Source organism: Mus caroli, unplaced genomic scaffold, assembly GCF_978045245.1.
Source record: "Mus caroli unplaced genomic scaffold, Mus_caroli_1 scaffold_14, whole genome shotgun sequence".
Lineage (NCBI taxonomy): Eukaryota > Metazoa > Chordata > Mammalia > Rodentia > Muridae > Mus > Mus caroli.
In genome coordinates this window covers 100,077,586-100,088,878 of record NW_028227269.1, presented here as the reverse complement: position 1 = coordinate 100,088,878, position 11,293 = coordinate 100,077,586, and the positions used below count along the sequence as shown (strand labels likewise).

General features: G+C 43.9%; 1 protein-coding gene across 3 annotated transcripts in view; it reads left to right on the top strand.

Moving 5' to 3' along the window:
* The first annotated feature begins 6,019 nt into the window (after nucleotides 1-6,019).
* Nucleotides 6,020-11,293, top strand: part of Atxn3 (ataxin 3) — a 37,777-nt gene continuing 32,503 nt past the window's right edge. For 2 of the 3 annotated variants that reach the window (XM_021178563.3, XM_021178564.3), the window contains exon 1: nucleotides 6,020-6,121. In XM_021178563.3, coding sequence (XP_021034222.1) covers nucleotides 6,098-6,121 — 24 coding nt within the window. In that variant the 5' untranslated portion in view covers nucleotides 6,020-6,097. Of the gene's footprint in view, nucleotides 6,122-6,150; nucleotides 6,238-11,293 lie in introns of those variants that run through there. The other variant, XM_029484599.2, reaches the window with a different exon arrangement.

The following is an 11,293-nucleotide window of genomic DNA, read 5'->3' as shown; positions in this document are numbered from 1 at the left end:
ACTCATGGTTAGGCATGCTGGTACACTTGGGAGGTAGAGGCAGGTGGTCTCTATGAGTTTTGAGTCAGTTATAGTCAGAACTATATAGTAAGTTGTAGCCCAGTCAGGGCTGCATAAGACCTGTCTCCAGAGGAGGCTGTGGTTGGGTTAGGGAAAGTACTCACCAGCAATGCAAGGCTTTGTTTCTTTGTTCTGTTTCAAGCATATGTACCTTACTGCCAGCACAAACAGCCCTAACTCTTTGCTTGTTAAAGGATACATAGAAGGTTTAAAACAATAATGTATGTCTCATACAGCTTGTTGCCAAGATCAATATTAAATACATTAAATTTCCTCATGATTCACCTGTCAGTTTTCAAAAATAGACTGTCAAATCCAACTGCCCATTCTTGGAAAGCACATTACATGAATTTGTTCTAGGTAAGAACAAATTTAGGAGACATGATTAAAATGAGTCTACTTTCGAGGTACCATTGACTCTTGTCAGAACACAGGAGACAAAACACTGTAAAATTTTAAATGGCAGACATTTAAACTGTTTGATCTGGGGCAAAAAAATTAATGTCAGCTAAAAGGTAAAATGCTCAGGAAGATGGAAATATTTTTGTACAGTATTAGTTGATATACAAACTTAGTGACTAAAGTCATGTCCACAGTAACAAAGAACATTCCAAAGTGTATTACACGGTTATTTTTTTCTAATTTTTAAAATTATTTTTGGCCGGGTGTGGTGGCATATGCGTTTAATCCCAGCACTTGGGAGGCAGAGGCAGGCAGATTTCTGAGTTCGAGGCCAGCCTGTCTACAAAGTGAGTTCCAGGACAGCCAGGGATATACAGAGAAACCCTGTCTCAAAAAAACCAATAAACAAACAAACAAATAAAATAAAATAATTTTTATCCATTTTTAAATAAGTGTTTGGCCTCCATGTATATATGTATGTGCACCACTTGCATGCCTGTTGCCCATGGAAGTTGGAAGAAGGCATTGGATCCCCTGGAAATGGAGTTACAGACAGTTGTGAACCACCTTGTGGGTGCTGGAAATCTAACTCAGATCTTTCCAAAGAACAATAAATGCACTTAAGTGCTGAGCTATCTCTTCAACCCTTCATGGCTATTCTGACTCAGCAAAATGTCTATCTCACTAAATTATTGTAATGCTTTCTTTGTACCATTCAGTCAAAAAGAATCTGCATGTATTCACTGTTTTGCACGACCCGAAATAAATAACCATGCTCAGAAGCTGAAAGTTTAGTAGCATATAAAGTGACAGCCCTAGCATTAACCAAGCCAGCTCAGTCAGTCAACAGGTTCTCTAGGGAGGGAGCGAGCATTAAAAAGAAAAAAGACAATCAGACAACACTGTAGCATGACTCCAGACAGTTTTGAGGCTGAAGCAGGTTTATTTTTCCCAGTCTGCTTGTATATCATTTTAATTACATGCAAATAATGAGGTCAGTTCTAAGTTAAGGAATAAACAAGGAGGCAATGAACACAAATAGTCAAGGAACAAACAGGGCAATAAGCAAAGTCCCATGATCACTGTTTCTAGGGGCTTATCAGGATGACCAAGATATCTGAGCCTACTTCCCTGTCCTGGCCCACAAGTTCCTGCCACATTTCTAGAATCTGCCCCACAGCTCTCCACATAGCATTGTATAGCGGGTGCTTTACTGTAGACATGTACAAGGGACACTGGTAGAACTGCTCTCCCTCCCAACCTTTCCAGTAGCAAGCAAGCTATTATGACTGGAGAAAAGAATTCAGAAAGATAAAGTGGGACATGTGGTTGGCACAGATCATGAGGGGCAGTTTGAAGGCAGCAATTAGGAAAATGAGCACAATGGGAAGCTTCGGGACTTTAAGTGATTTAAGACTTAAGGGATTCTGGAGAATATCTCCTTATCTAAGTCTTAACGTGGTGAGATTGGTCTTGGTCGGGGGTGTAGCTTGGTTAGTACAGAGCTTGCCAGGCATGAACAAAGCCTTTGATTCCATTTTCAGCACCACCTAAGTCAGGCACGGCGGTCCACCCCTGTAACCCCAGCACTATTGGGAAGAAGTGAAAAAGTTCAAAGTCATCCTTGGGCTGCCATAGGAGAATCAAAGGCCAACCTGTCCTAAGAAACCACATTTGTGGGCTGGAGAGATGGCTCTGCAGTTAAGAGCTGGCTGCTCTTCCAGCGGTCCTGAGTTCAATTCCCAGCAACCACATGGTGGCTCACAGCTAGCTATCTGTAATGGGGTCTGATGCCCTCTTCTGGTGTGTCTGAAGACAGCTACAGTGTACTCATGTACATTAAATAAATAAATAAATAAATCTTTTATAGATATATAGAAAGAAAGGAAGAAAAGAAAGAAACCCCACTTGAAAAGAAAGAAGAAAACAGTGAGACTATCTTTTGTTATGTCTCAGTGCTAGGCACAGCAACTGTTACTTGTTCAATAAAAGAAAAGTTGGTGAGATTTGTATGTTTGAAAGGTCGCAGCTGGGCAGTGGTGATACATGCCTTTAATCCCAGCACTTGGGAGACAGAGGCAGGCAGACTTCTGAGTTCGAGGCCAGCCTGGTTTATAGAGTGAGTTCCAGGATAGCCAGGGCTACACAGAGAAACCCTGTCTCAAAAAACAAAAACAAACAAACAACGAAACAAACATGGTCACTGACAATGCCATGGACTGGACATATTATGGTGGGTCAACTCATAGTTCTGGGGAATGGACTACACAAGAGTCCAGATGGTTTGAACTTAGCAGTGGGGATATAACAGGGGGAGAAGGTGTGGGAGATAGATACACAGTATCTAAAACTGGAGTGAAGGGCAAATGTAACAGTTACAGAAAGGGAATCACAAACAAGTCTCCAGCTCTAGTACTATCACCTAAATTGTGTCATCTCCAAAGTTTACAGGTTGAAAGGTGTATTAGCATTAAGAGGATATGACTGTGTCCTGGTCATGAGAGTACAGCTGTCCCCTACGAGAGAAGCACGTGCTCTTAACCATGGAGCCATCTCTCCAGCCCTCCAGTTACCCTTTAAATAAGTGTGTCCTATAAAGGAGGCTGAAGAGAGCTTGCTGGTCCTCTTTACTCTTTTGCCACATAAGGACACACAAAAGGCACATCAATGAAAAAAACAAAAAACAAAAAAACCTCTCCTGAGACATTTGGTCTGCTCTAGCCTTCATCTTGGACTCCCCAGCCTCCATAACTGAGCATTTAATCTCTGATAGTAATTTACCCTGTGCATTTATAGTAGCCCAGCTTCATATACTCACTTGAACAATTGCATCTTAAAAAAAAAAATCAAAACATTAGTAAACACTGCATTTTCTTGTTAGGAGGCTGTATTTTCCTGGTTAAGCCACAATTCCTTAAGCACATAGGCTATCCCTATGTTGTGTGACACTGTTCCTGGAGAACTGTGAACATCTACCCAGAGAACTGATGACAGGCCAAAGGAAGGATACCACCAAAGTCCAACTTGGTGAACCAATGAGTTTTATTGAGATTACTAACTGGAGCAGAAATGACACCAAAGCCCACTCCAGCAAGTTAACAGCTCACAAAATCTGGAAACATGGGTCACACTACATACCTTGCAGATAGCTCAACAGAGTGAAGTGTCCCCTACAGGCAATGTGGCTCGTCTCTGCTTCTTCCAGGCAGTTCAGTTGATGTGAGCCTCTTCTAGGCAACTCTGCTTTTTGGAGAGTGTCTCTCAGTAGTCCTACTGTTTATGTATGCTTGGGGAAGGAGGAGCCTAGTGAATCTTGTCAGTTTCAGGGACTTCCTGAAGCCTCCTAGTTGTTTACTTTCTGAGCTAAAGACGCTAGCTGGTTGTCACTGGCAGTCTTCATTTTCTTGCCTCTCACTTCCTTTCTTGAACTTGTCTCACAAAAATGATCTCAACAACAAAACTGAGCAGTCTCTTGTGAGTCTTTCTGCCCCTGGACTTCCTGGGAGCATGTGACACCTACTTGTCCTTGAAGCATTCCCCCCGGGGCCTTCCACTTCAGTATACTCAGCAGCATTTGTACCCTTTGTGCCTACTGCTCTATCTTTAGGGCTTAGCTCTCCACCCTCTTTTCAATCTCTTCCTTTTCTCTAAGATAATACTCAGTCTTTATGGTTTTAGTTACCTTGTGTTTTAACTTTTTTTTCTTTATATTGTATGTGTAGGAGTGCTTGCCTGCATGACTGTATGAGCATCCCTGTGCATCCCAGGTACATTGCAGAAGCAACAGATCCCCTGAATCTTGTGGGCTCTGAGAATCACACCCAGGTCCTCTACGAGAGAAGCAGCAAATGCTCTTAAGGACACACCCATCTCGCTAGCCCTTCTAAACAGCAATGACTCTCACCTCACAGCTTAAAACAGCGTCTGTAAACTCCAGGCCTGCCATCTATCACTCCACAGAAGTACTGTCTTAGTTAGGGTTTTACTGCTGTGAACAGACACCATGACCAAGGCAAGTCTTATAAAAAACAACATTTAGTTGGGGCTGGCTGTCAGGTTCAGAGGTTCAGTCCATTATCATCAAGGTGGGAGCATGGCAGCATCCAGGCAGGCATGGCACAGGCAGTGCTGAGAGTTCTATGTCTTCATCCAAAGACTGGCTAGTGGAAGACTGACTTCCAGGCAACTGGGGTGAGAGTCTTAAGCCCACGCCCACCGTGACACACCTACTCCAACCAGGTCACACCTGTTCCAACAAGGCCAAACTTCCAAACGGTGCCACTCCCTGGTCCAAGAATATACAAACCATCACAAGGACCTTTAGTTGCAGAGACATGTAAACTCATTATTTTCTAAATTAAAAGCCTTTTCTTCTCTCTTCCCAAGACCTTACTCATTCTGTAAAGTATTTCTGGTTGGAGTATCACTTCTGCTTTAGGTTACCTAGAGCGGAAACAAACCCACAAGTCTTTCCTAACAATACCCCCATTCCACCCCAGGCCCTCACCAAAGTCTTCTGTTTCCTAAAGCTTCAAAGTGGTCTCTCTCCATTCTCAAATCACTACTGGAGTCCTGACCACCACAGTCTCTTCATTTCTCCCAAAAATGCCTTTCAAGTATTCTGTTCCCCAGTGATCCTCTAAAATCCGAATTTGACCCCATGTCTCTAGTTTTAAAAATCTTTAAATGCCTGTAAGCCTGTAGCTTTTTTTTTTTTTTGGTAGGGAGGTGGTGGACAGGGTCCTCCTATGTAACCCTGGCTACAGGCTGGCATAGCGCAGCTGTCCTCCAACACAACATACTCCTTCCTTACCTTCAGGTACAATGAGCCTTTAGGAGACTGGGCCTTTGCTACACTGAAGAACCTAAAATGGTTCCATCATACAAGATACAACGCCCAATACAACGCTTAATCTTTGTCAATCCTCCCTCCCCACCCCCATCCCCGGCGCGAGCCACTCAATATTTTGCTGGATTTTTCACTTCCCCACCGACGCTTCCTCCTTCAGAGATTGCGTTTTTACCCGGGGACCTGATATTCATTCCAACAGCCAACTATGTTGGACAGTGTGCTGTGCTAATTTCTTCGTACCTACATTTCTTCATTTGTATAATATTACAACAGACACACATCAAAAAATGCCGTATTAAATTGCGCTTACAACTGGACTATTCTAAGTCAGCCCTAAATTAGCTATAGTTTTTACACAAATATTAGGTATGTGGAGAATGCCTCTTCGGGAATGAGGTCTTCAGTGGGAGAGGAGTTGCTCACATGAAGATGAGAAGAAAGTACCAAAGAAGGTGGAAATGGAAAAAAAAGAACCTAAAACTTGGCTGCGAGGATTCTCTTCTAGAACCCTAGAATCACAAGACTGTCCCGCGTAGAGAAGTTCCTCCGCACAGCAGGCGGCGCCGCAGCCTCACGCTTGCCGCGGGAGGACCAACGCCGCCCAGGTCACGTGTCCCGTGCTCCCTGGCTCGCGTGCCTCGTGACGTGCGCCCGCAGTAGTGATTGGTTGGCGAGAGGCACGTGGTTAGGGCGGGGCGGACCGGGGCTGAGGGGTGGGGCCGGGGGCGGAGCTGCTGGAGGGGGCTGCTCCGCGCCGGGGCCGTTGGCTCCAGACAAATAAACATGGAGTCCATCTTCCACGAGAAAGTGAGTGTGGGCGTTCGGTGGGGAGCCGTCCGCGGCTCGGCGGCGGGCGTGGGGAGCAGCGACGCCGCTTCAGGAACTCAGGCGGGGCCCGAGCGCCCCCATCCCGACCTGGCTGGGTGAGGGGTGCTTCCTGCCTTCTTCCCATGGCTCCGCTCGTGAAGCCTCCGGCATGCGTCCCCGGCACCCTCGCCCTAGAAGACCGGGCGGGTAGCCTGGGCATTTCGGGGGGCTTCACCCGGAGGACTAGCGCGGGCGTTCCTTGTCTACTTGCCACACCTTTTCGGGTTTCTTCTCTCTTCTCTCTTAGGGTTTAGTCTAGCGAGTCGCCTTTTCAGCACCTGGCGGACCCTTCCCAACTCCACCCACGCCCCCTAACCTATCCTCTGGCAGATCCAACTTTCTCTCTCAACTCAGTTCTATAATGGAATGCCCCATGCATTTAGATCTTGATAATCCATCCCACGTCTTTCTGCAGTTGTGACCGTGGCTTTCCCATTGAAGGGCCTGACACTTAGGAAGTAAAGTAGGAAACCCCGGAGGGAAGTCGTCATAAGAGTTTTTATTACGGGGATGTTTGGGTTGTTCTCCCATTTTTCCGGACCAGGAGGCCAGCTTTGTTTTTAGGTATTATGGATAGATTAGAATCGTTCTACTGTGTGATTTGGCTAGTCTCTTCCTCACCTTAATTCCTAAGTGACGACGCTTAAAAGTATTGTTGTGACATCTTGAGAAACTGGTCTATGCTCGCATACAATTATCAAGTCATTTGGGTGTTTCTCGGACAACCATGTTTCATAATCATATTAGGTTTGGAGAGGGTTGCTAGTTGAGACTATTATTTTGTTGGGAGCAAAGGCCTTTGTTTTTATCACTTGTAAAGGAGCATTTTCGCATAGTGTTTAAAATCCACGCACAACAAAAGAAAGACAAAAATGATGTGAATCTAAGGACGTTGTTAAATGAAGTGCTCTTAAGAAGACATTTTTGAGTGTTTTGGAACTGGAACAAGTTAGTTTGTGACAGGATTTCTTGTAGCCCAAGTTGGCTCCAGACCCGCCATCCTCCTGTCTCTGGCTCCTGAGAGCTGGCTGGGATCATGACCATGTGCTATGACTCTGAGTGAGCTCCCCCTCCCCACATTCATTTGTAATTAATTTTCCAAAGGCTTTGGTTTAAGACCCGTTTTAAACATGTTATATCTTGAACACTTTATACACTGCTTCATGAGACTCTTGCCATTCATTCTTAAAAAAAAAAAGTTACTGTTTGCGTGTATGTGCTTGTGTGGAGGTCAGGGAGGACTTTATAAAGTTAGTTCTTTCTTTCCAACTTGGTGTGGGTTCTGGGTGTCTCAGGCTTTTAGCAAGCCCCTTTACTCACTGAGTCATCTCTAGGGTGAATGAAAAAAGAAATGGGAAGGACATGACTTTTCCTATTTATGGTGGAGGAGCAAGTTTATTAAAGAGATTCGGGAGAGCAGAGCCAGGGGCAGACACATTTGGGAGAGCCCAGAGTGGTCTTGACCCTGAGGGGAAGGGAGAGAAGGGAAGGAAATACAGCCATCTCTCCATCTCCCACAATACCTTCTTGACAATACTGTTTCTCATTTGAGCAGATTTCAGTGAAGGTGACTACTGAATTGGTATATGCAAAATGCTAGGCTTACAAAGTGCTTGCTGTATAAGCATGGAAGCCCGAGTTCAGATCCCAGTGTGTGTTTGTATCCCCAACACTCGAGGCAGGGAATAGACAGACAAGTGGGTTTCTGGGTGCTGATACGTCAGTCAGTCCAGCTGAATGGTGAGCACTAGGCTCAGTGCAAGACTATCTCAAAAGATAAGGTGGAGAGCAGCTGAGGAGGACATCTGACTTAGACCTTTAGCACATGTATGTATACATCTGCATGTACACACATGCACGAGAACATGTATGCAAACATGCATGCACAGGTACACATCTGCTTACCCAGAAGTCATTTAGGTATTAGCAGGTGTATATACTTAATAAATACTTGAGAAATACCTTTGCCTTGTGTGTGTGTGTGTGTGTGTATGGGGGTGCACATGTGCATATGCATTTAGAGGCAGGAAGACAACATTGGTGGTGTTCCTCACAAGTAGGTTAAAGTATGACTTCCAGGTATCTGCCCATTTTTACCTCTCCAGCTCTATAGTTACAAATGGGTACCACCATGCATGGCTTTTTACATGAAGGTTCTGGGGATTAAACTCAGATCCTAAGGCAAGTATGGCAAGCACCTTATTGGCAGGCATCTCCCCAGTCCTGGAGAGCTCATTTGCCTTTATCATTAATTTAACTGTATGAAGCAAGGGAAAACTTAATGAAGTTATAGGATATTTCAAGAGAATGTACCTGTGACTGTAGAAGAGGCCAGACTGGGAATATTTAACATAATTGCTATTTTCCAGAGAATTCTTTTCCCTTCCATAACTTGCCTTTAGCCAGTAAATTAACTAGAGGAGACATCAACCACTTTCTCTTGGAATTAATTTTACATTTAACCCCTTTGAATGCTTCCTATTAAATTAGATATAAAAGCAGGTGTCAGCCAGGCACGATAGCGTATGCCTTCAATCCTAGTACTTGGGAGGCAGAGGCAAGCAGACTCCTTTTGTGATTTTTTTTTAGACTATCTTGGAAGAGTGGAAGTGTAGTGTGTTCATCTTCTGAGCCTAGCACAATAAAATATGGACCCCCAACTTGTAGAATTTTAATAGCAAAAAGAGTTTCTCTTCCTCTTGTGTGAAATAGAAAAGTGTTTTATTATATTGTATCACATATGTATGCAGGGGGTTCTCCGTGCATGCCACTGCGTACATATGGAGGTCCAAGGACGGGTTGCAGGGGTTGGTCCTCTCCTACCACTGTGCGGGTCCTCGGGATTGAACTTAGGTCTGCATGGTCACAGCCTTTTGGTTCGTGTAGAATTTGACAGCCTGTGGCAATATGATTTTTAAATTGATTTGAACAATTTGTTGTTTCCTTCCATTAATCATATTAGAAATGTAAAACAAACGTCCTGTAGCAGTGCCATTTTACTTGGTCATGGTTTCATTTTAAGTGCTTATTTTCTTTCTTTCTTTTTTTTTTTTTTTTTTTTGGTTCTTTCGAGACAGGGTTTCTCTGTGTAGCCTTGGCTGTCGTGGAACTCACTTTGTAGACCAGGCTGGCCTCGAACTCAGAAATCCACCTGTCTCTGCCTCCCAAGTGTTGGGATTAAAGGCGTGTGCCACCACCGCCCTGCATTAAGTGCTTATTTCCATAATAAAAAAGCTACTTGTTTTAGAGACTGTGAATGTAGCACATTTGGTAGAGTGCTTGCCTTGTGTGAATAAAGCTTAAGTTTTATCCATTCCCAATACACATGAATTGGGCATAATGAGATAGGTACTTTTGATTTTTTTAAAGATTTAGTTATTTTTATGTGTATTTAAAGATTTAGTTATTTTTATGTGTATGAGTGTCTTCAGGAATCAAGTGCACCATGCGCAGACAGTGACTGAGGAAGCCAGGAGAGGGTGCCAGATCCTTTAGGACTGCAATTATTAACTAGTCGTGAGTTTCCCTGTAGATTCTGGGAACAGAACCCAGGTCCTTTGTAAGAATATCAAGTGTTCTTAACTCCTGAGCCATCTCTCCAGCCTCCAAATTCCAATTATTAATAACAAGAATGTTTTATCAAAAAACTGGACGCCATTATTTCTGTATGAAACGTGACCAGGAGCTCAGTGGTTATAAGCACCCAGGGTCCCCAGCACCCATCTGATGACTTAAAATTGTCTCAGAAGGTCCAGCATCGTCTTTTGGCCTCCATACATACTAGGCATGTACATGGTGCAGACACACATACAAGCAAAACACCTATACACATAAAAACCATAGCTTAGGAACCCCACACTGAAGCATAGTGTCTAGCAATAGGACTGAGGAGTCATCATAGCTGTTCCCCAAGGTGAATGCCTGGTTACCATGTTAGATAGCTGTTGATTTCTATCTTTCTTTCTTTCTTTTTTTTTTTTTCGAGACAGAGTTTCTCCATATAGTCCTGGCTGTCCTGATTTCTTTTTGAGACAAGGTCTCACTATGTAGGTAACAGGCCAGGAACTCACAGGAGTATTCCTGCCTCTGCTTCCCGAGTTGTTTACTGCCATGCCTGGCCCTCTTATTTGAATGTTTTTTTTTTGTTTGTTTGTTTGTTTGTTTTTTTTTAAAGATTTATTTATTTATTTATTATATGTAAGTACACTGTAGCTGTCTTCAGACACTCCAGAAGAGGGCGCCAGATCTCGTTGCGGATGGTTGTGAGCCACCATGTGGTTGCTGGGATTTGAACTCTGGACCTTCGGAAGAGCAGTCGGGTGCTCTTACCCACTGAGCCATCTCACCAGCCCTATTTGAATGTTTTAAATCAAGCATTTCATATTCAAGAACACACAAATTATGAGAACGTGCAGTTGAGGGAGCACGCACGGAAACAGCCCTTGGGTGAAGTCACAGACTGTCTCCCTGAACACCTCCTATGCTTTCTTCCAGGAACCGGCTCTTCCTCAGTGCCTGCTCCTACAAGGAAAACCTAACTTCCGAGACTGAGATTAGCCATATAGGTCTTTAACTCCAGCACTTGGGAGGCAGAGGCAGGTGGATCTCTGAGTTCAAGGCCAGTTTGGTCTACAGAGTGAGTTCCAGGATAGCTAGGCTCCACAGAGGGAGGTTGGGGGGAAGGAAAAAGAAAAGAAATGAAAAAAAGAAGAGAGAAGGAAAGGAAAGGAAAGGAAAGGAAAGGAAAGGAAAGGAAAGGCATGCACTTAAATTTTTTACTCCTGTGTATCTCTGCTTGATATGTTGTATGAATGGACACATATACCAAAGCATCTGTATAGAGATCAAAGGGAAGCTTTGCGGAATTTTCTTCCACTTTTGAGTCAGTTCCAGGGATAGGACTCGGGTCCCTAGGCTCCTCTCATCCACCCCATCCTGCACTTTAACTGTCTGTGTTTGATTGCTGATAGTTTTGGGGATTGAACCCAGGTCCTTGTACAGACTAGCTCCATCCTTAGCTCTGGTGTCTACTCTTTTGAGTGTTGTGTTTTTTACTTTTTAACAGTGTTTGAGAGATTCATCCATATTGTTATAGTTGTGTTTAATTTACTT